Genomic DNA, 24,074 nt, shown 5'->3' on the forward strand with positions numbered 1-24,074 from the left:
TGTAAGAACAGGCTTTCTGTCCCAGCTGACCGTGTGTGCTCTCTGCTCTCCCCTCAGACACACGTGGGGTGTGCTCATCACCCTGCTGTGGGGCCTGGCCACGCACCATAGTTCTGGTGTCTGATGCTGATCTTCCTGAAGCACTGTGAAGCTGTAACAGCCCCTCCTCCCCCAGTCTTACTTCCTGCAGAGATCACCTGAGGGGCCTGTGAGGCAGGCCCCCCAGTCCCAGCACACAGAGGGCTGTGCAGTGCTGTCTGATGGGCCCTTGCGAGCTCTGCTGTTGGCCACTCCCAAACAGGGTGGCCGCAGTTCCTCTGAGGTTCCTGTTGGCACCTGCTCCCCACCTCAACTGCATGGTTTCCATCTCGCCTCCCAGGTTGCCCCTCTTGTTAGTTTCCCGCTTGCCCTCCCAGATACATGGTGCCAGCTTGTCGTGCCAACGCGGAGTCGCTCAGCCGAGGGAGTGTCCTCCTTTTTAGTGTGTCCATGCGGGGTTTTGCTTGTTACCAACAATGTGACATGGAGTAATTTAGGGCCTGCGTCTGATCTCAGACCCGCGCTAGCACCTGCTCCCCACCTCTGCAGAGCAGCAGTGCCAGCCTGTTGCAGAGGTTTTCTGCCAGTTTCCCCTCAGAGAAGATCTGTGTGGCAGCGTCTGCCAAGCGGGCACAGGTGTGTGGTGTTCCAGTCGGGTGCTGTCTTCCCTGCAGCCTCCCAGCCCAAGGAGCGCCCTCGATCCGCAGTGCTCGCCGAGGAGGCCGCCGCTGCCCCGGCCTTCACCAGCAGACGCTCCCAGCAGGGTGTCGTGCTCTCCAAGAGCGTCTCCATACAGAACATCACAGGGTAGGTGGCTGGAACGGGAGTCGTGTGCGTGGAGTGCTTCCGTCATCAGACGACCCCACAGGCTGAGCTGCGTCATCCAGCCCTCCTGTTGAAAATATTTTTAGAGCAAAACAAGGAGAATAGGAAAAACCGATGTAAGCCCAACTTTTTCCTTTCGACCACTTCGATGTCAGGCTTTCCTGTCCCTCAGAGGCCCGGGGCTTGTTTCATGTCTCTTAACTGCTGGGGTCTTACAGCATAAGTCAGTTTCTTGGAAGTCAGTCTTGAGGCTGTCACTACAGTTGGGCTGCCAGGTCCCTCCGGGGCCTTGCTGTTGAGTCACACAGCAGATGTGGCACAGGGCTGGCTGGCTGTGATCTTGCTGGTTGTTTGGGGTCAGATGCCCACCCTCCCATCAAATGAATAACTCATTGCAAACGTGGGATTCCGAGCATCTCTTGCATGTCCCTTATCCTTGGAGGAGAGTTGCAGCAAAAGGACGCAGTCTCCTTTCGTCTGTGTCTCTAACCTCTGTGTCCGGCTAGTGTTTCTTTGTATTTCCATTGTCTCCCACAGCCCTCCTTTCAAAGTTGTAACATTATCAGAATTTATGTGTGTTATGGCATTGACGGGTTGGCCTTTGATAAAATGTGAAGTTGTGACTGGTTGGCCTTGTGTCACATGACATTGACCGAGTGCCTGCTGTGCTGGCAGGTGGGTTGAATTGAGAACGTCCAAAGAGTTGCCCTTGTTTTCAGTTTGTGCAGTGGAGAAAGTGCGGTAGTTAGGCAGCAAGTTTTAAACAAATGTCTTTTAGAATGGGCAGTGTTCTGAGGCCCAAACCTCTCCATGCTGCTTGTCATTTTTTAAAAATGCTCAGATGGTTTGGGTTTGTAGTGATCTTGAAGTTCCCACGTTGGCTGCCGCTGTGTGCTTGGCAGAATGTGTCACAGCGGCTGGTACCTCAGCGGTGTCTTGGTGCTCTGAGAACAGTGGTTTGCTGGATACATTTGGCTGTATTTACTGCTTCTTATCTCTAGAGTTGGCAATGATGAGACCATGTCCAACACGTGGAAATTCCTGTCACACTCAACGGACTCACTCAATAAAATCTGCAAGGTCAACGAGTCAACAGAATCGCTTACTGATGAGGGTAAGAGGAAGAGGGACCCACAGCATGCTGCACGCTGAGCTGGCAGTCCTTGCCCCATTGTCAGCTGTGCGCTGAAGGGTGCCGGGCTTTCCTCTGGCCGCCCGTGCCTTCTGCTCCTGTGGCTGCCATGCCTTCTCCCTCCTGGACTCCTTGCACACATTTAGAACCAGCATTCCTGGCGTGTTGTCCACCAGCTCTCTGCAACTTTAGGAGGACCCTTCCAGTCCCTAATCCATATAGGAATCGGGTCTTCTTTATATGCGATGTTTATCGCTCCCAAGCAGAGTGTAGAATAGTGCGTCATGCCACTGGGGCGTGGACTCCTGCAGTTGTAGGAGGCGCTCCCCCTGCACAGCCTATGTAAGTGCAGGGTTTGTGTCCTGTGAAGCCACTGGCTGCTGACGGACAGGCTTTGCCACAGTTGCAAACCCATGGTCTCTGACACTTGGAGGCGTAGGTACGGATATGAACGAGGGACAGCTGATGGGAGACTTTGAGATCGACTCCAGACAGCTGGAGGCGGAGTCCTGGAGCCGGGTTGTGGACAGCAAGTTCCTGAAGCAGCAGAAGAAAGATGCGATCAAGCGGCAGGAAGTGATCTATGGTAAGACGCCAAAGTGCGGTTGGCATCATGCAGCGTTTCTAAGCTGACGGCTTACTGGGCTGAGAGTTAGCTCTTTCACCAAAGACATGGGAAAGTTTTCCTTGAAGAACTTGGGGTTGCAGGTGTGTGAGCTCAAGCACATCCGTTTTCCACTTCACCTCAGTGCTTTCACTGTCTGAGTTTGTGTGGCAGTTGGCTCCTGTCGCTGCCTGCGAACCAGACAGGACACACGGTGTCCAGCAGCAGCACAGTCTGCGGGGGATGAAGTACAATGAAGACTCGTTGGAGACGGGTGGAGCCCAGGGAACCTGTCCAGAAGGCAGGGTTAGGTCGTGAGCAATGGGCGCGGTAGGAAGAAGCAGCTTCTGACCCCCAGATGGAAGGTTCCGGTGGGGCTCTGGCCGCCCTGTGACTGCCCGGGTGAGCCCCCAGGATGAGTCCTGCTCCCAGCCTTCCCGTGTCTCTGCTGTCCTCACAGAGCTGATGCAGACGGAGTTCCATCACATCCGCACCCTCAAGATCATGGGCGACGTCTACGGCAGGGGCATGGTGACCGAGCTGCTGTTTGAGCAGCCGATGGTGGAAAAGCTGTTCCCCTGTCTGGACGAGCTCATCAGCATCCACAGCCAGTTCTTCCAGAAGATTCTGGAGCGGAAGAAGGAGTGTGCAGTGGATAAGAGTGATAACTTCCTCATCCGAAGGATAGGGGACGTGCTTGTCGGCCAGGTGAGGTGGATGTCCTAGCACTGTGTGGGCAGCTTGGTGTGTGAGCCTCCGTTTGCTTTCCTGTCAGATGGGAAGCACAGTAGGTTCCTCCTAAGGAAGTTAGAGTGTGTTGTTTCCACAGAATCCCTCATTCATGTGTTAGCCTTCCTGCCTCCAAACAAAGCCCCAGTTTGTGGAGCCAAGACGCCCTTGCCGGCCGCCTTGAGCCAGAGGTTCTCACTGCTCAGCTGACGCCGTCAGCTTGGGCAGGAGCACTGAGAGCGGTAAGGCCTCCTCCCCGTGCGTGGGCACAGGTGGTTCTGACACTCTCAACACTACACAGCTTTCAAAATAACTCTTGTTGGGAAGGTTCATGCCTGCTCCCAGCACCTAGACAGGCAAAGGGTTGTAACCGGGATCTGGGACGTTTTCTGCTTCTGGGTGGAATTAAAGGCTACTTGCCAATGATTGGACATTTGGCCCATCCTCCTCTGCATGAACACAGTAGGACTTGCATTCTTTCCCTGGCTTCTGTCTGGAGTTGCCTGAGGTGGGTGTTTAGCAAAGATGAGAAGAATGCATGGCAGCACAGTTCACAGACACGATGCTTGCAGAGGTCGTCGCAACTGTAGGCTGTGTCGTTGGTAGTTCTGTGGCAGCTGTTACTCCGGGTGTGTGGACATGCATGGTTTATACATGTTCCCATCCACTGAACGTTTGGAAGATTCCCACTGCTGTGAACACCTGTGTGGGTGGACATGTCTCTGGGCGTGCTGGGCCCACAGTGGCTGTGGAAGTTTGGAGGGACTGGGCAACTGGGTAGGCTGCTGTGGCCTGTCGGGGGGGTATTGGGGAACCAGCACTCCAGGTTTGCAAAGTGCTAATTGGATGTTGCAAGCTGGCTTGCAGAGTCAGTGCTGCGTTCTGTCCCTGCAGTTTTCGGGTGAGAATGCAGAACGTTTGAAGAAGATCTATGGCAAGTTTTGTGGGCAGCACACCCAGTCTGTGAACTACTTCAAGGACCTGTACACCAAGGACAAACGCTTTCAGGCCTTCGTGAAGGTACAGGGTGGGAGATGCAGGTGCCCATTAGCACCCCGTCTCAGCTCGAGCCATCTGCCAGGAGCAGGCCTCACAGTTCACCTGTTCTCCTGCAGAAGAAGATGAGCAGTCCCATCGTACGGAGGCTCGGGATCCCGGAGTGCATACTGCTGGTGACCCAGCGCATCACCAAGTACCCAGTCCTGTTCCAGAGGATCTTGCAGTGTACCAAAGGTGAGTCTGCTTTTTCTCCCAACCTGATTGGCCTGAAAGCATGGAATGTTCTAGCACCAGAGTGAGAGTGGGCTAACACCAGAGAGGAAGGAGCCACCTACTAGTTCCACCAAGACTTAAATGAGCAGCTCCTCCTCTGAGGGCTGGAGTGCTGCTGCTGCTGAATCCGCATCTCCTGACTGCTCCCTCCCCCCTCTCCCTCCCCCCCTCCTCCTTTCCTTCCCTCCCTCCCTCCCTCCCCCCTCCCTCCCCCCTCCTCCTTTCCTTCCCTCTCTCTTCCTCCCTTCCTCCCTCCCTTCCTCCCTCCCTCCCCCCTCCCCCCTCCCCCCTCTCTCCTCCTTTCCTTCCCTCTCTCTTCCTCTCTTTCTCTCCCTCCCTTCCTCCGTCTCTTCCCTCTCTCCTTCCCCCTCTCTCCCTCCCTCTCTCAGCCTCTTTCATCCCATCTTGATTCATAGGCAGTTATATTAAAGATTTGGAAAACAAAGAAAAAGCCCCTACTTCTCTCCTCTGCGTCTCTCCCTCCCTGGACGCCTGTGGGCCTTTGGCGTGTGCTCACAGCTCACACTCCCCTGCTGTCCATGCCCTGGCCGTGGGCTTTCTTTAGGCTTGGACTCAGGATAGCAGACGGGCTGCGTGCCTGGCCTCGTGCTCAGTGCACTTTCGTGGTTTGATGTGAGCGCAGAGGGAGTGGCAGGGAGCACAGGATGGGGGCTGGCTCCCCCGGCCCTCTCCTGTGAGAGCTGCCCAGGACAGAGCTGTGCTTTCCTCCAAGACAATGAGGTGGAGCAGGAAGACCTCACCCAGTGCCTCAGCCTGGTGAAGGATGTCATTGGGGCTGTGGACAGCAAAGTTGCGAGTTACGAGCGGAAAGCGCGTCTCCATGAGATTTACACCAGAACAGACAGCAAGTCCATCATGCGGATGAAGAGCGGGCAGATGTTTGCCAAGGAGGATCTAAAGCGCAAGCAGCTGGTACGCGACGGGAGTGTGTTTCTCAAGAGCTCTGCTGGCAGGCTGAAAGGTGAGGTGCCCTTAGGCCCCGGGGATTTGTGCTTCACCTGGCTGCCCCTCCAACACCTGCCCGGACGCCACCTGGGAGCACTGGACCTTTCTTGGCTTTTAATCTGACATCGAGGCCGACTGCTTTGATGGGAATGGCCTGACTAAGGCAGGCAGGGACAGTGGGAGATGAGGGGCTGGAGCACCATGCAGGACAGTCCAAGAATGCAAACCACAAAGGACACCACGTTCTCCCGGGTGGCCACCCTGGGGCCGTGCCTGTGCCCAGGGGATGCCAGGGGCACCTCGGCTTCCCGGTTCTGCGGGGTTTGACAGTTGGCGTGCTCAGGTCTTTTGTCCCTCTATAAAGCAAAAAAAGAAAAAGGCACCGCCCTCCGCTTGGTTTCCCTCTGACTGCCCACGGGGCCACCATGTCCACCCAGAATACTAGGTGAGCTTTGTTCTCCGGTGTGTCACATTTTGGCCAGAGCATTGGCTGCCCTCAGACGTGCCGCAGACTCTGTCATTACCACTGAGTGTGGGGCGATGGGCTCGGTGTGCTGTGCGTGAGGCAGGGCGCACGAGCAGGGCAGCAGAGACGGCCCGCAGTTTGGGCCAGCGGTGCTGCTCAGATGTGGACAGAAGGGCAGGAGATGTGCAAAGCCACGGGCCTCCCTCCTTTCGGCACTGAGTGGGTGTTCACCATGCTGCGCAGAGTCCAGGTTCCCTCCCCTGACCCACGGACTCTGCTCAGGCTGTGTGCACTGCGCTCGGAGACCAGCAGAGGCCACGCGCCTCTTGAGGGCCTCCATGCTCAAGACATGCTGCAGCTTGGAGCCTACGCTCTGCTCTTGTCTCTGCAGAGATTATTCCGTCATTCCCAATAAAAACTGCTGGGCCCCAGCTGTGGGGGTAAGGCTGTGGTCCAGCCACAGGTGGGAACAAGAGGTGTTGGGGCCTGCGTGCCTCTGCGGGAGACAGCAGTTGCTGTGGAGTCATTTTCAAGCCCAGGGGAGCTGCAGGAACAGCCAGACCTGTCAAGGCCCTGCGGCGAGGGGCAGGGTGGATGTTCTCCAATCCCCTGGCACTGATCATGCCGAGTCGAGATCCAGGCAAGGCCAGCGGCCCCTTGTGGGCAGACCCCCTTGCGTTGTTCAGGGCTTTGCAGTGCGCTCCCTGGGAGAGGGGCTGCAGGAACCACAGGGTTGCGGGAAGGGCCAGTAGCGGCCCCGCCTGCAGGGCCTGCTCCATGACTCGGTCCTGCCCTTGCTGGGCGCCCTCAGTCCTGCAAACTAGAGGGGAGTTCTTTCTGGGCAGCCCGGTGGCTCTGAGCAGGTTGTGGAAGAGGTCCTGACCTTCTGTTGCCAAACCACCTCTCAGCCCAGAGATGGCCGGATCCTTTTATTTCATTTTTGTGTTCCTAGATCCAGCTAGAGATGTCTGTTTCTGTGCAGAAAGCTGTTGTGGTATAGAGAGGCCCAGCATCAGGGCCGTGCACAGGCCTGTGGTGTTCTCCAGCAGCCGAGGCCCACAGCTGGGGCTGCCTTGCCTTAGCTGTGTGTCCATACCCCACCGAGGTTGCTGGTCTCCTCTGGTCAAGTCCAGCCTTTAAACTTTATTCTGAAAAACTATTCTTAAAATATTGCCTTAAGGGGTATGCCTTTCCTGGGCTGTGGTCACGTCCCTGTCCTGCAGAGCCTGAAGGCCCTGCCTGGGCTGGCGGCCTGCGCTATGCCCCAGGCGTGCTTCGCTGCCCCGGGCTGCGGGGAAGCTGCCGAGTCCTCACTCTTCCCTCTTTGTTTCCACTTTCCAGAGGTTCAAGCTGTTCTGCTCACTGATATTTTAGTTTTCCTGCAAGAGAAAGACCAGAAGTATGTCTTTGCCTCACTGGTAAGTGACACTGCTGTGCTCAGGCCAGGAGAGGTGCAGGCGGGCTGACCGGGCGTGGCGCAGGCGGACTGGCTGGGCTGGCCTGGTGTGGCGCAGGCGGGCTGGCTGGGCTGGCCGGGCGTGGCGCAGGCGGGCTGGCTGGGCTGACCGGGCGTGGCGCAGGCGGGCTGGCTGGGCTGGCCTGGCGTGGCGCAGGTGGGCTGGCCGCGCGAGGCACACGCCGGCTGGACAGGCTCGGCCTCGAAGCCCTGGCTGGCTGGAGAGCTTGTGGAAGAGTCGGCTCCATCGCAGCATTGCCCTTGCTTTCGTCAGTGTCTGGTCTTGCCTTGCACCAAAGCCACCCTCCCGTTTATGTGTTGTGTGGTGTGCAGTGGCCGTCTCTCCCTGCTCCTTGCAGGACCAGAAGTCCACGGTGATCTCTCTGAAGAAGCTCATCGTGAGGGAGGTGGCACACGAGGAGAAGGGCCTGTTTCTCATTAGCACGGGGGTGAGGGACCCCGAGATGGTGGAGGTCCACGCCGGCTCCAAGGAGGAGAGGAACAGCTGGATGCAGACCATCCAAGATACCATCAGCACCCTGTGAGCACGCCCCCGGCCCCAGGGCCCCAGCGCAGGCGGGCGGGAGCCTGGCGTCTGAGCGGCCTCTGCGTTGTCTGTCTAGGAACAGAGATGAAGATGAAGGCATCCCGAGTGAGAATGAGGAGGAGAAGAAAATGTTGGACAGCAGAGCTCGGGAGTTGAAAGGTCAGCTGGGTGGGCTGAGGGGTTTGGAGGCCACCACGGGGCACAGGGGACACTGGTCGTCCTGTCTGGGTGTCGGCAGCACAGGGTCTTTGCCGAAATTCACAGTCAGTTGTCAAACTCAGACAAAAGGGAGAAAACGTGAGGATGGGAGATCTGGGGGCATCTCTGTCGCCTGCCCCCACCCCTGCTTCGTCGCTCACCTGCGTGTCCATCACGGAGCAGGGGCCACCCGAGACTGACTTCCAGTTTGGACACTGGTTGTTGGGGCCTGCTGGTGTGGTGGCCTCACTAGCATCCTGCTTTGTAGAAGAGGACACGGAAGAGCAGTTCACAGCGGCAGGGCATGAGGCCTGGGCTCCCTGACAGCACCCCGCTGCAGGCCGCTCAGTGGAGCTGCGCTGGGAGGGCACTGTGTTACACTATTACTCTGCAGTGGGCTGCTGCAGGGAGCTGCCCGAGCCCTCCCAGCCTTGCTCTGGAGAAGAGGATACAGTCAGAGCCAGGCCACAGGTCGGGGTTAGCCAGCCACCCACATGGGGATAGGGGGCAGCTGGCAAGGCATTGCGTCTGCAGGGAGCTGACCACATGATCGCGTGCCCACAGTCTGAGCAGGGTAGACCCAGCTGGGGTGGCACCAGGCCTGGAAGGCAGAGCAGCCTTGATTTCTTTAGTTGACATCAACACAACTGGGAGGGTCGCTAAGGGAGTGGAGGGGCCAGAAGTGGGCAGGCCGGCGGAAGTCTGTGGAGCTGGGGAGAGGGACGGTGAGGTCGCCGAGCCCGGGGGGATTCCAGAGACTGCTCTGCCGTCACACAGATGCCAGGGAAGCAGAAACAGGACAGGCACTTGAACTGTTTAAACTTCAAAAACGAACTGTCTAAATAATCTAAACTTTAAACAGCAAAATGAGCCTCACGTTGTTCAGGGCTTCAGCGCTCCCTGGGAGAGGGGCTCCAGGAACCACAGGGTTGCAGGAAGGGCCAGTAGCAGCCCCACCTCCAGGGCCTGCTCCCTGACGCAGTCCTGCCCTTGCTGGGCGCACTCTCTGGGCAGCCCGGTGGCTCTGAGCTGAGCGGCAGTGCTGTGGCATAGTTAGTTGCTGCCTGCAGACCCTGCGTCTGCGTGAGCATCAGTTCACCTCTTCACTGCTCCGCTTCTGCTCCAGCTCCCTGCTAAGCTGCCTGGAAATCCAGTGGAAGATGCCTGCAGTCCTTGGGCCCCAGCAGCCACCTGGGAGACCCGGATGAAGTCCCGAGCTCCTGACTGGAGCAGCCATTTGGGGAGTGAACCGGCAGTTGGAAGATCACTGTGTGTCTGTCTGTCTCTCTCTCTGACTCTGCTTTTCAAATAAAGTAAATCTTTTCAGAAGATTTAAAAAACACAATTTTTACAGACTAAAAAATAAAATAGGATCTGGCATAGTAGGTTAAAGCTTCTGCCTGCAGTGGCAGCATCCTGTATGAGCGTCAGCTCGTGTCTTCGCTGCTCCTCTGCTGGTCCAGCTCCCCACGGATGTGCCTGGGAAGCCAGTGGACGGTGCCTCCGGTACTTGGGCTCTGCCCAGTCCGGATCATAGTGGCCGTTTGGGGAGTGCACCGGGAATGCAAGACCTCCGTCTCTCTGCTTCTGCCTCTCTCTGTAACTGCTTCTTGGATGGGATAGGACAGGACAAGGGCAGGGTCAGAGTAGTGTTAAACAGCCTGTACGTGGAAGGGAGGGAGTGGTCCGTCTGGAGATGGCCTTTGCTAGTGGCACTCCCCATGGCAGACAGTTTGAGCGTGCTCCCCATCGTTGCCTGCCCACAGAGCGCCCCTATAAGGCAGGGAGGGTGGCTGGGGTGCTGCCCTGCAGGAGACACAGCTGTGCAGAGAGGAGAGTGAAAGGGTCCTGGAAGGCACTGTCTTGGGGTGTGTGGCTGCAGACTGCTGGCCATGACAGGAAGTGGGCAGAACAGCACCAGGGGGCAAGAGTGTGGTCCTGGCTCGCCAGGTTGGACACCCCCATGTCAGCCATGTTTGCAGAGAGCCGCTCTCCACGTCAGGTAATTATGGAGAAAACCGTGTGTCTCCCCCTTACCCACATGGCTAATTCTAGAAGCAAGGTGGTCTTGACAAATGTCCCAGAGGGGAAACTTGGTACTGGACATGGGCCCGTCCTGAGGACAGGGTTAGTGCTGTCCCTACCACATGGTGCCACGAGGGGGCACTTGTGTCCTGGGTCCTAACATGCCACCTTGTCCCGTCTGCCCTCCAGAGCAGCTCCAGCAGAAGGACCAGCAGATCCTGCTGCTCCTGGAGGAGAAGGAGGTGATTTTCCGGGAGCTGACAGAGTGCAGCACGCCCTTACCTGAGGACTGCTCTTCCGCGCACAGCCCGAGAGCACTTTTCCGCGCCAGCACGCAGGAGGCCCTCAGAGGAGGCCCGCTGATGAAGAGTGCCATAAGCGAGGGTGAGTGGTACTCGGCACAGCCCGTGGGAGCTGCCACTTTGTCCCTGTCCGAGAGCCAGGGAGCTCCCGCCACTGCGATGGCTGCCAGAGCCTGAAACTAAGGCCTCGCGTGGGACCAGCGGGAGCCCCACGCCGCGAGCCACCGGGATGCCGGTGCCGTCCCAGCTAGCAGAACACAGCCCCAGGCCCTGCAGCGTGGCGCTGGGCGTCCCGAGCATTCGCCCCGTTTTCACTTTCCTTCTGAGGGATGGAGCTCTGACAGCACCCTAGTTAACACCCAGGCCTTGTGCGGAAGTGACTCACTGTCAGGGGCCGGGGAGCAGGTGTGCAGGCTGTGCTAGGGCCTGCTGCTGCTTCTGCCACAGGCCAGCGCTGCCTCCGACCCCCTGCCACCCCTGCCCACCCCTGCCTCCAGAGCTCCCTGTGCACTGTGCTGGCAGTACTGCAGCACCCACTCTGAGAGCGGGTCCCCAGCTGCCTTCCTGGGTGGGTGGCCTCTGCTCTCCTGCCCTGTGCTGTCCACCAGGCCAGGGGAGGGCCTCAGAGCTCAGTGGTCAGGTGTCCCAAGCAGGGCCGTGGGCCAGTGGGGACCGTGGGTTTGCTCTGTGCTTGAGGCCATGTGTGCCTGGGAAGTTGCTGGGTGGGCAAGGGGCCTGGCCTGTGTTCCCTGCCCGTGTCACCAGGTATACTGTAGCCTGGGCAGTTGCTAAGCAGACTCTGGCGAGGGTGGATTCCCAAGACCCTGCTGCTTACCTGAGTTCCCAAGACTGTCCCCAGGCCCTGGCAGCTGTGCCTGCATGGGCCTCGCTGCCTGGCATGGCGCGTCCCTGAAAAGCAGTGTAGACCTGCTCCAGCTGGGAGACCTGCCTGTCCCCAGGCCTGTTGCGCAGGCAACAGTCACTCTGTCATCAGCATGTCTTTTTTTTTTCCCTCTTTTTTTTTTTAAGATTTATTATTTTTATTGGAAAGGCAGATTTATAGAGAGGAAAGACAGAAATATCTCCCATCTGCTGCTTTACTCCCCAAGTGGCCACAATGGCCGGAGCCGAGTGGATCCGGAGCCAGGAGCCTCCTCAGGGTGTCCCATGCGAGTGCAGGGTCCCAAGGCTTTGGGCCATCCTCTGTTGCTGTCCCAAGCCACAAGCAGGGAGCCAGATGGGAAGTGCAGCAGCGGGGACACGGGCCAGCACCCATGTGGGATCCTGGCTCTACAGTTAGCCTGGCCTGTCCCCACACTGCCCTGGTGGTGTGTGTTTCTCATGTCCCCGTTAGGGTGTGCTTCCACGCCCCTGCCTCCTCCGGCCGTTCTCTGCCTGTGGCTGCGTTAGCATGTAGATGCTGATTAGGCCTCATTGGACCACCTGCTCTGGTTCCGCCACGGCTCTCTGTGTGCCTTGGTTCTCTGCCCATCTCTGTCCCATAGGCCGGTCTTCTCGTGAGCTCGGTTCCCCAGGAGCTCAGGTGTCTGTCTGCTAACAAGGCTTGGACTGGAGTGTTTTCACTTCTCAACTTTTGTTTGCAATTAGCTTCTTAGATTTTGAAATTCAGATAGCTTCCTCACTTCCCAGAACTCCCCCAGGTTGTTTCTGGGTTGTGCTCTTTCCGAGCCAGACAGCTGCTTTTCTGGGACTTGCTGGCCCTGGTCCCTGACCCCTGGGACTTCTTTCCTCGTGTCCACTCTGCCTCAGCCTGCAGCATTGCTCCCGCCCTCGTATACCGTGGCAGAGCACTGGCTGGTCAGACGTGAAGCCAAGCCCCTCGCTCCCACTCTGCGTGGAGGAGTCAGGACCTGCTGTTTCCCTGGCTGTTCGAAGGCCAACCCCTCACTGGGACCAAGTGTCTTTGGGTTGCTTTGGGTCTGATCTGGCAGCCGTGTGTGCCCCGTCCGGCTCATCTTCCCTCCTTATGGTTTTTCTGGGCCTCATGTAAATCAGCGTGGAGGTTTCACCTCTCAGGTTTTGGTAGAATCCCCCAGAGCCAGCATGCACCTGAGCCCTTGTCTGAGCCCTTGGCTGAGTCCTTGCATCACACGCTCCATGCGGCCGCGTCCCCTGATGTGCCTGTTATCTCTTTCCCAGTGGAACTCCTGCAGGGCCTGGTGAGTGCAAGTCTGGGCGGCCTGATGGGGCAAGTGGCCAGCAGCCCTGCTGAGCAGGAGGGCACCATGGGCCCTGTGTCCCTGCCCCGGCGAGCAGAAACCTTTGGCGGATTTGACAGCCACCAGATGAACGCTGCAAAAGGTAGGGGCTTGGGCACACGCCTCCTACAGGCCAATTTCCCACACCCACGATTACACCCACCTGTGTTCTGACAGTGTCTCTCCCACACTTGTGGGCAGGATGGGCTGCAGGGCAGCCAAGGAGCAGCAGTGTTTACCTTCCTCCTGTTCATGGAGGCTGCCTCCACGGGGCACCTCAAGTGCTGCCTGCCTCTCAGCCCGGAGGCACGGCCCAACCCTCTGTGTGTGTCAGCCCTGAGGTGTGACCCCCATGTTCTATCTGTCTCAGCCCTGAGGTGTGACCCCCATGTTCTGTGTGTCTCAGCCCCGAGGTGTGACCCCAACACTCTGTGTGTCTCAGCTCTGAGGTGTGACCCACACGCTCTGTGTGTCTCAGCCCCGAGGTGTGACCCCAACACTCTGTGTGTCTCAGCTCCGAGGTGTGACCCCAACACTCTGTGTGTCTCAGCCCCGAGGTATGACCCCAACCCTCTGTTTCTCAGCTCTGAGGTGTGACCCCAATGCTCTGTGTGTCTCAGCTCCGAGGTGTGACCCCCACGCTCTGTCTCAGCCCCAAGGTGTGACCCCAACACTCTGTGTGTCTCAGCTCCGAGGTGTGACCCCAACACTCTGTGTGTCTTGTGTAGGAGGCGAGAAGGACGAGGGAGATGAAGGCCAGGACCTCAGGCGCACGGGGTCCGACAGTGGTCTGAAAAAGGTACTGGCCCTCCACGGCTGCTCAGCCCTCTACTCGGGGCACAGCACCCTCGGAGCTTGTCCGTCTCCATCTTGGCTTAGAAGTCTCACTTGGGCCTTCAAAAAAGTCTTGCGTTGTTCCCAGGTCACAGCTTACTGCTTCTTGCCCTGCCCTGCCTGGCATTGTGCCCACCCGCACAGCAGTGCAGGACCCTGGTAGGACTGGCGCCCCACACCACGGGGCATCCGTCAGCGTCGGAGCGCTGGCTATGCCCTCTCTGCCACTGGGGACTGAAGGCAGCCTTGGGCGGGAGGCTCACTTCTGAGGCATCTGTCTTGTCTTGTAGGGTGGGAATGCGAACTTGGTGTTCACACTGAAGAGGAACAGTGAGGTAAGGACCCTGCTTACCCCCGCCGGGCTGGCATCTCTGCCTGCCGCAAGGTGACAGGCCTTCACCTCTCCTGGGCCCAGCTGCCCTCACTGGACAGATTGGGCCAGGGTCAGCTTCCTGTCCTCTTGTTGCTGTCCCACTCAGGGTGGCATCTTGGATTTGGCCTGTGGCCATGCCCTTGGCCCCTCAGTGCTGCTGTCCATCATCCTGTGAACATGGGCCATGCAACCGCTCTGGGGTCTGAATGCGTACACCAGGCTTAGCCTTGTTCGCACACCTGGATCTCAAAGCTTCAGGGCTCAGCCGTGGAGGCTTACTGGGAGTGATTGGCAGTGCCAGCCAGGCCTCTGTCCAGTGCACCTGTACCCTCTGTGGGTGCTGCTTCTCAGGGCTGTCCCTGCCGAGCTACCGCGGGTCTACCTTCCGTTCTGCCTCCCCTTGGCTTGTTTTTTTGTTTGTTTTGTTTTGTTTTTTGTTTTGTGTTTATATATATATATATTTTTATCTATTACATTGCAATATGTGACAGTTTTATAGGCACTGGGATTCCCCCCCCCACCCCTCCCCCCCCCCCTTGTAAGGGCCCTGATGTAGCAGCGATGGTGCTGGCCTTCAGATGTGCCCCAGGGAGGCTGTGGAGCCTGTGCTGGGAGGGGATGTGCCCAGGAGAGGCCCTGAAGCCTGTGCTGGGAGGGGATGTGCCCCGGGGAGGCCCTGGAGCCTGTGCTGGGAAGGAAAAGTGAGGACTAGCCTTGCTCCTGCTTCAAGGCCCTGCTGTCCTTACTGCCTTAGGGCTCTGAGCTGCATTGGTTTGTTTATCTGAAAGAGCTGGAGAGAAGGGCAGAGATGTGTCTTGCATCTCCCTTGACGGCTGCAGAGGCCAGAGTGGACCAGGCTGGAGCCACGAGTCAGCGGCTTCCTCCGGCTTTCCCATGTGCGTGCAGGGGTCCCAGCACTTGGGTTGTCGTCCACCGCTTGCTAAGGCCAAAAGCAGGGAGCTGGAAGGGAAGTGGAGCAGCTGAGAGACAGATCTGTGCCCACAGGGGATGCCAGCCTTGCAGGTGATAACTTGACCCACTGCACCCTGGCACCAGCCCTGTGCCTCACTGTTAACTGTGTCGTGGTGGGGGCAGGAGGCAGCTTTAAGGGAGGGGAGTGGCTGGAGAGGGAGCCGGGGGGAGGGTGGTGGAGAGGCTTTGCGTCTGCTGGCACTTGTGCTGAGCGGTGAGGTGAACTGGGTAGACCCAAGGGTAGATCCATGCCCCAGCCGCTCAGCTGGACCTGCGGGCTGGGGGCCGAGAGGCAACGTGTGTGAGAGCATGCGCGTGCTCTCGAAGACTTGTGTGTTGTCAGTAGTGTTGTATTCTGTTTGTCAGTGACATTTTGGTATCATTTGGGAAGAAAATTCTGAAAATACTAATATCTCAGTAGTGCGCATGACTCACTAAACACAATCGCGCCCCAAGAGGCGACTGCGGGGGGTGAGCGGGGGGCGGTGAGCGGGCTGTCCGGGGGTCACATGAGCAGGCTGTCCAGGAGCTACATGAGCGGGCCCAGCTGCTTTCCCGCCTCACTGCAAGCATGGGGCTGCTTGCTGGTCTCACAGCACTGGGCCAGGCTGCGCCGAGCCTCGCTGCCTGCCCGGGGCCGCTGTGGGCCAGGCCCTGCTAAGCATCTTTTTCCTCTGTTCTTGCAGCAAGTGGCACAGAGCATCTTGCACCTGCACCAGCTCCTGAGCCGTCTGCAGGTAGGCGCTGCGCCCGCCCGCCCGCAGCCCGGCCCGCACGGGCGTCCCCGGGCCTTGAGGTTAGCTTGTTTTCCACCAGGGTCTCCCAGGCGCATCGGGGGGTGTGCAGTGATCGCCTGGTGCCTGCTCGGGGTAGCCGCAGACAGCACTGCTGCGTGGCACTTCTGGGGCTGTCCACTTCAGCTTACTTCCTTTTCCAAAGCTGGACCTACCCCACTTGCACAGCCTTGCCGCCAGCTGCTCAGTGGCCGCTGCGGTCCTCAGCCGGCTCTCCTCTCTGCCTGCCTCAGGGCGTGGTGCTCCAGCAGGACAGCTACATCGAGGACCAGAAGCTGGTGCTGAGTGAGAGGCTGGTGTCTCGGGGCCTGGCCCGACCGAGCTCGCTCATCGAGCAGGAGAAGCAGCGCAGCCTGGAGAAGCAACGTCAGGGCTTGGCTGACCTACAGAAGCAGCAGGCCCAGCACGTGGAGGAACGGCGCAGGCGGGAGCGCGAGTGGGAAGCCCGCGAGCGGGAGCTGCAGGAGCGGGAGGCGCGGCTGGCCGAGCGGGAGGAGCAGGTGCAGCAGGGGCAGCGCGAGCTGGAGAGGGAGCAGGAGGAGCTGCGGCAGAAGAAGGGCGCCTACCAGGGTGACCTGGAGCGGCTGCGTGCGGCCCAGAGGCAGCTGGAGAGGGAGCAGGAGCGGCTGCGGCAGGACACAGAGCGGCTGGGCCAGGGGCCTCTGGAGCGTGACCCCTGCCAGGTAACAGACTGCAAAGCCAGGCCCAGAGGGCAGCACTGGTAGGGGCCTTGCAGTGAGAGAGGGCCTGTCTCACGGAATCTCCTTTAGGCACACGCAGGGGCTGGAAGGTGGCCGGAAGGGCCAAGAGATTGTGGTGGCAGCAGTGTTGGACCGTGTGCCCAGGGACGGAAGGGCTGGGCTGACTCCCTGCCGTCCTCAGCTCACGAGCGGCCCTCTCTTCTGTGCTGTGCTGGGTCCACTGTTGTGCCCAGAGGATTAGCCCTGGCTGGCAGTGCCAACACTAGGTTAGAGTGCCCATCTGAGTCTCATCTGCTCTGCCCTTCAACCTACCCTCTGTGCACCCACGGGAGGTCCAGATGGCGGCCCAGGCTTCTGGCTTTGGCCCGGCCCAGCCCTGGCTGTTGCTCGTATTTGGGGAATAAACAATTGCATGTGGAATCAGTCGCTGCTTTTCCTCTTTGCCTTTCAAGTAAATAAAATAAGTAAATCTTAGAAAACAGGCTTATCTCCCACTTGAAGGCCTGAAGACTGGTGGCCTGTTGGGGAACACAAGGATGCAGGAACCCCGAGCCGGGGATGCCATGGTCAGGAAGTGGCCTCAGGTGGCCGAGACCTCAGCCATCAGGCTCTGACAGAGCAGGTGGGTGGCAGCTGCTGGCCGGCCGCCCACATGCTGCCACGTGGTGCTCCTGGGAGGCCTCTGGAGGCCCACCTCTGTTCGCTGTGCTGGCTGCTCATGGGAGCGCTCAGGTGCTCAGCACCCTGATTCTGTGTTGAAATTGGTGCTGACCCATGGTGATTCTGGCTCGTGGGTATTTATGACAGGTGAAAAGCTTGGGTAGACACAGGTCTGCCTGTCTCCAAACACCCACCTGGTTGCCATGGTAGCCTTGAATGGTAAAAGACAAACGGGCATCTTCCAGAGTGGTTGGCCTTCATGCCCTGCACAGGTGGTTATGTGGCCTTGGCCCTGGGAGCTGGGGCTATCCTCCCCCCAGGACAGCTGGCCTGCTACCACAGGGCACACGTTGGGGATTGCCTTTGCCTGGGCTGACCCCTCACTGGGAGCTTGGCCCTAGCAGGCATCTGAGCTCCTGGCCTAAAGCAAGGCCCTCCATGGCTCAGCCTTGAGGGTGGGGCTCTTCGTGTGTTGGCACAGGGCTGTGTGCCCCGGAATGCTGAACTCGGTGCAGGTGACACAGGTGCAGGTGGCCTCCTGCCATTGCTCAGGTGTTCCTGTCCTGCTCTGAGCAGGGGGCGGGGTGCAGTGGCCGTGGAGCACGGGGGAGCCCCCAGCCAGCACAGCGGGTTGACTACAGTGGGGCTGGGAGCCAACAGCAGCATGCTGACTCTCTTTGCTGTGCGCAGGTCTCCCGGCCGCATGGCAAGCTGATGCGAATCCCGTCCTTCCTTCCCAGCGCTGAGGAGCCGCCTCTGCCACCTGCACCGTCTCTCGTCAAGTCTGGCTCCTTGGACTCGGAGCTGCCCGTGTCCCCAAAAAGGAACAGCATGTCTCGGACCCAGAAAGACAAGGGGCCTTTTCACATGCTGACTTCAGCCAGCCAGACTCACAGGGGCCCAGAGGGGCCAGGCCTGCCCCCTGGCCGCCCCTCCTCCTCCTCCTCCTCGGCCTCCTCCACAGCCTCCTCCTCAGCCTCCTCCTCGGCCTCCTCCTCGGCCTCCTCCCGCCTGTTTGGCTTAGCTAAGCCCAAGGAGAAGAAGGAGAAAAAGAAGAAGAGCAGAGGTGGCCGCGTCCAGCCAGGTGAGACGCCCTCCCTGTCTGCACTCAGGAAGAAATAATGTCTGGGCCATGGAATTGTGAAGGTTGGGACAGCCCCACGGGCCCCTCCCCACGCGGGAAGCGAGCCCTAGCGACCAGGCCCCTTCCCCTGTAGGCACTGGGCCTCGCAGGAGTGCTGGACAGCTGGGACTGTGATGCACCCAGGAGGGGCCTCCATGCCATCCTCCAGCAAGCCCTCTGGGCCCCCACATTAGGTGGCATGCTAAAGAGATGGCTCTGTTTGCAGCTCTGGTTCTTACGTCCAAGTGCAAAGGAGAGTCAGGATGAGGGAGGTCAGGACAGCCTCTCACTGAGTGCTCCAGGAGACGCCATGTGCGGGAAGTGCAGCTGCCACGAGCCCCTTCCCTGTAGGGCTGGGAGGAGGCGAGAGAAGCTCCCTCTGACCCTCCTCTTCCCTGCCTTCCATCTTGCAGAAGGCCCAGTGCCCGAAGCATCAGCCGAGGGGGAGGAGATCTTCTGCTGAGCCTCTGGCCCACGCTGGGGCAGCTGCCGCCCACGCTGTCCCGCCCGCCTGCCCAGGTTCTGCGAGCACCAGACGCTTGTCCTCCCAGGCCGCACTCAGGGTCCGGACTTGGCTTTGGCTGTCCCCTGTGAACACCCGGGCCTCCCAGGCAGGGCTCGCAGCAGCCAACTCCAGGGTGAGAATCCTGGCACGTCAGGGACCCTGAAGGCTGAGTGAGTGGCCGGTGAGCCTGAAGCTCAGTGCCTTTCCTCTGGGGGAACAAGCAGAGGTGGGGTTGTATCTGTGTCCACTCGCAGGGACACGCATGGGTACCGCGGTGTGGGTGCCACAGCGTGAGCTGGGAGGCGGGCTCAGGGCACTCGGTCGCAGGGACACACATGGGTGCTGCAGCGTGAGCTGGGAGGCGGGCTCAGGGCTCTCAGCTCTGACGTAGATCCCTCAGGCTGCTTCCTCTCCGGCTGCCCTCTGGTGAGAGCAGGCAGGGCACCGGAGCCGCCTGCCAGAGCACTGTGTTGGGCACTTAGGGAAATAAGATCTTGTTTTATCACCAAATCCAGAGGAATATGCTGGCTTTCCAAGGAGTCTGCCCTCCTGTTCTGGGCACAGATAAAATCCAAAAGCTGCCTCACCAGCTCTCCGTGCAGTGTGACGTCCTGGTTGCCACTGAGCGGCCTCCTGGTAGTGTCCTGCGGCTCTGGGGTGGCTGCTGGGGGGTCCGCCTGGCAGACCACGTGCGGAGGGAACTGGCCCAGGAACTTCTCCATCTGCGTCAGGAGGCCATGGCCAAATTTGGTTTCCTGAAACATTGTTGGAGTCGAACATCTGTCGATGCGCAGGGCTGCCCAGGTACTGCCTGCTTGCTTTTCTCTCCACTCGTGTCTGCGCTGTTGAGGTCTGTCTGCTGGGCTGTCCCCATGGGCGTGTAGGGGACAGCTTTGCCACTGCTGCTTCCCCAGGGTCCCAGGAAGGGAGTCCCTGGGAAATTTTGTGCTTCCCACGTGGCCTTTGACCCCTGCGCTGTAGCCCTCAGTAGCATGGGGCCTGAATATACTCTGAGGAAATGCCAACGTCTGTGCCATGGTACTCGTTGGCGAGGTGCAAGCTGGCCTTGCAGCAGGGGTATTTATCTCTCAGTTTATTGAAAGAGACGAGGTGTTGAATGTGTAGCCTAGCCTTGTTTTATTTATTGTGTGTGCGTATGTGCGTGTGTGAGGGAGCGCTGCGCTGGCCGTGCGGGGCAGGAGGCAGCCACCTGGGCCACTCACACACGCGTCTTCCCGGGATCCTGTGGGGGCCTGCCCGCAGCAGCCTGGGCCTTGCCGCAGTGTTGTCCTTGTCTGAGAAGCCCTGTGCGGTCTCAGCTTGTTTGTAAGTCTGACGCCCTCTGGTTTTCCTGTTGGAGCCGTGAGCTCCCCTCTGAGATCATGACTGGGTAGCTGTCCGGTGGCTTCACCCCAAACCCCAGCCAAGGCGTGCTGGTGTCCTGGCCTGTGACCAGGGGCCCCGCGGACCGGAGTGGACACTGTCCATAGCCCGGATTCGGCTTCCAGCTTCCCGTCATCCAGCTGCAGTGTCAGGCCTGCTCTTGGGGTTTTGGTGGCCGTGGTTTGAGGTCTAGACATCACCTCTGCCCACCCCACCAGTGTGAAGAGCTTGACAGGCCTGGGACCGGAGTCTCAGGTGTCTTGGAGCATGTCCCGTGGAGCCCAGTGCCCACTCAGCTGCCTAGGGTGGGGATGTCTGTGTTCCCCGCCCCTGCCTCGCAGCTGGCCACAGGACATTGGTTGCTGCTGCTGCTGCTGGGCTTTGGCCGTGGCCTGAGAGCTTGGGTGTGCCCTGGATCAGGCGCCCGACCTGTCACTGTCCTGGTGATGAACATTGTGTCCCCCAGAAGGTCTCCCCCTGAACCAAGTGCCTGGCTGTGGGTGGCTCTGTGGAGGATGGGCTGTGGGTAGCTGCCTGTGGTGGCCAGCTTCCGTCCGGAGACAGTCCCCCACGTGCCTGGCTCCTCTGGAACGTGAAGGAGCTTCTGCCGATGCCACCCCGACCCCGCGAGCTGTCTTCGGGAAAGGTATGAAGTCTGCCTTTGTCCCCATCCATGTCTCAGGGCGACAGCGCCAGCCACCGTGCTGTCTGCTCCCCACCGGGTCTCCCTGTGACCCTGGGGCTGTGCCAGGTCCTTTGTCCCCATCATGTCTCAGGGCGACAGCGCCAGCCACCGTGCTGTCTGCTCCCCACCGGGTCTCCCTGTGACCCTGGGGCTGTGCCAGGTCCTTTGCACGTGGCCAGACTGCCTGCCCCGTTAGAGGGTGGCACCCTAACCCTTGGGGCTCTACTTGCAGTTACTTCCTGTTCTTTGTCTCTGAAGCTCTTGCTCCTCAGCCAGTTTGTTCTTGCCAAGGATGCTGGATTTGCCCCGGAGCAGAGATGTACTCCAGGGACCTGTGGCCACTCGTGCTGCAGGACAGCCCGGCTTGTGAGTGAACTCTGTCCGGCATGGTGTCCGACCCCGTGCCTGGGGCGTTCCTGCCCACCCCGAGACTGAGGTCGGAGGGTTGCTTGCATTGGTTCTTACCTTCGCTGCCACGTGACTTTGCTAAGTCCCCCAGCTTGGGTCGGCCACCTGCTGGCCAGGTTTCAGGGTGGAGTGCTGTCACGCTGCCGGGGCAGGGGCCGATGGGAAGAGGCAGACACCTGCTTCTTCAGCTGCTCTGACTTCCCCAGTAGTCCGCAGGCTCACAGGCTGAAGGGAACACTGCCCCCTACATGCCACTGTGCACAGGCGCCGGGTGGCCTGCCCTCCCCTAGGGACCTCCAGGCGCTGAAGGGCCTGCCCCCTCCCTTTACCTGTGGCTCAGGGCCAGCTGACGGTCTCCTGTGTGTCCCCCGCTTGCGTGCTACGTGGGGGACAGCCGGCCGCCCAGCCCTTTCTCTGTTCAGCTGCAAATGCCCCGCCAGCATTTCTGCGCTCGAACCCTTGAGTAGAAGGCCGTGGGCACTGCGTGCTGTATATGGATCTGTAATTATGTACAGAGTGAAGCGGTTGTAAACTGCACCTTCTCCCTTCAGTGTGTGTTCTGGAATCTTGCCACAACACACTGGCTTTGTATTGTATTTATCTCCCTTCCTAGTTACTGACTTCAGACTTGGAAAATCCCCCCAGCCCTTCCCAAACAATAAACTTCCTTTGAGGTACTGACTGTTGCCTACTGACTGCAGGGGGAGGACCAGGACCCCACAGTGCAGCCTGCTCTCTGCCCAGCATGGGGAGCCTGTGGCAGGAAGCCGCTGCTGCTGCGTGACCCAAGGACCCCAGTCTGTCGTGAGCAAGAGCCTCCGGTCCCGACAGACACCAGGGGGTCACAAAGACCTGGGGACAAATGGAGTGAAAACCAAGAATGACAGACCCCGCTCCCCATCTGACTGAGCATGCTCTGTCCGGCAGTCCCGGGAGTGCCGTGCCAGCACAAGCCCTTACTGCTGGGAGGGGAACAAGGGTCCCCTGAAGACACAGAACCCCCGTGTGAGCGGGCACTGGGGCAAGGGGCTGGGTCAGGGCCTCTTGGCAGACGCGCACTGGCAGCACTGGTCCTCCGGAACGTGACCGGCAGCCGACTCAGGTGGCCGGGTCCCCGCTCACACCTCGCGGGTTCCCTCAGAAGGCATGCTGGTGTGAGCTCTCAGAAGTCTCGTCACCCGCCCGGGCCCGGGCATGCAGCCTGGAGCCCAGGATGGCAAGTGTGTTTCCGTGCCACAAGCCCCGCCTGTAGCTCACCCGGGTACTTGCTTAGAGCACGTGTTCTGGACACACCACTCGAGGCCATGCCTGGCCGGCTGCCAGCAGGACTCCCACAGGAGTCCCCTCGACTGGAGGGAAGGACCAGCTCTTCCCCCGAAGATGTTGGGGGGCTTTGCCTGGTCACAGCCAGCCCCTTGCACTCCCCTCCATCCTTGAGTCTCCTGGAGAACACTGCCACTTGGGGAAGTGCCCAGCCCATGGGCATCACAGTCCCTCATGCTGGCACAAAGCCAACTCCTGCCAGTGTCTTCCCTTTCCCACGTGCCCGCGGGCTTCCCAGGAGGCTCCCGTAGCCATGGCAACAGGCTTCCCACACCCAGGCACTGGGTCCACCTTACCTGTTGCCATGGCTCCGGTGGTCCCTTCCTGCCCACCAGGATGCCAGCAGCAGACTGAAGTTCCCATGGCCTCCTGCTGGGCTACCAGTGGCTGGCACTGAGCCAGGGACGGGCTACCCTGGGGGAACACATGCCCAGGTGACACCCTCATGAAGGCCATTTGCGTGACAATGGACGGTCCCTAGGCCCCAGCTGGACAGGCTTCAGAGATGGCCGAGGGGGGCATGAGTGGGCACAGCTCCTGGCACATCGCTGGCAGGGCTCAGCCCTGGGGCCTGGCCACTGCTGCCCCTGAGGCCCAGCAGTCCCTCCCTGCCTCCCCCACTGCCAGCTGCAGAGCCTGCCGGCCAGTTGCCTAGACAACCGTGGATTGTCCCCTGGTCCTCTGGGCCCCAGAGGGGAGTGCTGCTCAGCTGAAGCAATGAATCAAGGGCCCTGCCCTGCCCAGCTGGGGCAGGGGAGAGCTGACCCTGGGCAGAGGGGGAGGTCGGCAAGGTCAGGGCCATGGCCCCCGTGCAGGGCGCGACCACTGGCTGCCACCCCGATGGACAGAGGCGACACGGGTACTCATGCAGGGCTGGCACCTGGCATGCAGCATGGCAGCTGAGCTGTGGATTGGAGATCTGACCGCCATCTGGGTGTGGCTGGGCAGTGCCTGGCACGGGAGTGCATCCACATGCTGCTGGCCCCGCCTGGCCCACACTGGCCATCCTACCTGGATGCTGGGGACCTCCCTGCCTCCAGGTCTCCGCCTCTAGGAAGGCCCAGGGCCAGCAGCTCTGCCTTCCCCCGCCAGGCCACACCGCCCAGGCAGGACAGTGAGCCGCAGCCGCTCTCGCCCTGCCCCACTGAGGGCAGCGTGGCACATGTGTGTCCTGAGGCGACATGCTCCACCCCCAGCCTCAGAGGGCCGTGATGGATCGTCCTGGATTCATCGGCAAATCTGCCTCCAGTCCTCTGGGGCTGGCACACACGGGGGTCCCCACAGGAACCCCAGCCACCAGCCCGGGGACTGTGCTCAGCTCCAGGCCCGAATGGGAGGTGTACGTGAAGCCGCAGGGAAGCCGAGATGAAGAGCATGAAGGCATGACGCCAGGTGGTGAGGTTGTGTGTGCAGAGCTGTGCCCGCAGCGGCCCGTCCTCTCAGGGAAAGCAGAAATGAGGTACTGGGCGCACAAGGGGGCAGTCAGCCACAGAAACTTCTTAGTGTTCTGCACATAGGGGATGCAGGCAGTAA

The 24,074-nt window shown here is 59.8% G+C and overlaps 1 protein-coding gene across 9 annotated transcripts in view; it reads left to right on the plus strand.

Moving 5' to 3' along the window:
• The window catches only part of AKAP13 (A-kinase anchoring protein 13), a 119,093-nt gene extending 100,346 nt beyond the window's left edge, over positions 1 to 18,747 (plus strand). For 5 of the 9 annotated variants that reach the window (XM_058666607.1, XM_058666606.1, XM_058666608.1 and 2 more), the window contains 18 exons: positions 714 to 846; positions 1,866 to 1,978; positions 2,430 to 2,582; positions 3,061 to 3,308; positions 4,224 to 4,349; positions 4,445 to 4,562; positions 5,335 to 5,583; positions 7,375 to 7,451; positions 7,849 to 8,030; positions 8,113 to 8,195; positions 10,449 to 10,643; positions 12,722 to 12,883; positions 13,509 to 13,579; positions 13,905 to 13,949; positions 15,646 to 15,696; positions 15,987 to 16,436; positions 17,805 to 18,198; positions 18,651 to 18,700. In XM_058666607.1, coding sequence (XP_058522590.1) covers positions 714 to 846; positions 1,866 to 1,978; positions 2,430 to 2,582; positions 3,061 to 3,308; positions 4,224 to 4,349; positions 4,445 to 4,562; positions 5,335 to 5,583; positions 7,375 to 7,451; positions 7,849 to 8,030; positions 8,113 to 8,195; positions 10,449 to 10,643; positions 12,722 to 12,883; positions 13,509 to 13,579; positions 13,905 to 13,949; positions 15,646 to 15,696; positions 15,987 to 16,436; positions 17,805 to 18,198; positions 18,651 to 18,700 — 2,900 coding nt within the window. Of the gene's footprint in view, positions 1 to 713; positions 847 to 1,865; positions 1,979 to 2,429; positions 2,583 to 3,060; positions 3,309 to 4,223; positions 4,350 to 4,444; positions 4,563 to 5,334; positions 5,584 to 7,374; positions 7,452 to 7,848; positions 8,031 to 8,112; positions 8,196 to 10,448; positions 10,644 to 12,721; positions 12,884 to 13,508; positions 13,580 to 13,904; positions 13,950 to 15,645; positions 15,697 to 15,986; positions 16,437 to 17,804; positions 18,199 to 18,650 lie in introns of all 9 variants that reach the window. The other 4 variants (XM_058666604.1, XM_058666611.1, XM_058666612.1 and 1 more) reach the window with 3 other exon arrangements.
• The last annotated feature ends 5,327 nt before the right edge of the window (positions 18,748 to 24,074 follow it).

Source organism: Ochotona princeps, chromosome 6 (genome assembly GCF_030435755.1).
Source record: "Ochotona princeps isolate mOchPri1 chromosome 6, mOchPri1.hap1, whole genome shotgun sequence".
In the NCBI taxonomy this organism is placed as follows: Eukaryota; Metazoa; Chordata; class Mammalia; order Lagomorpha; family Ochotonidae; genus Ochotona; species Ochotona princeps.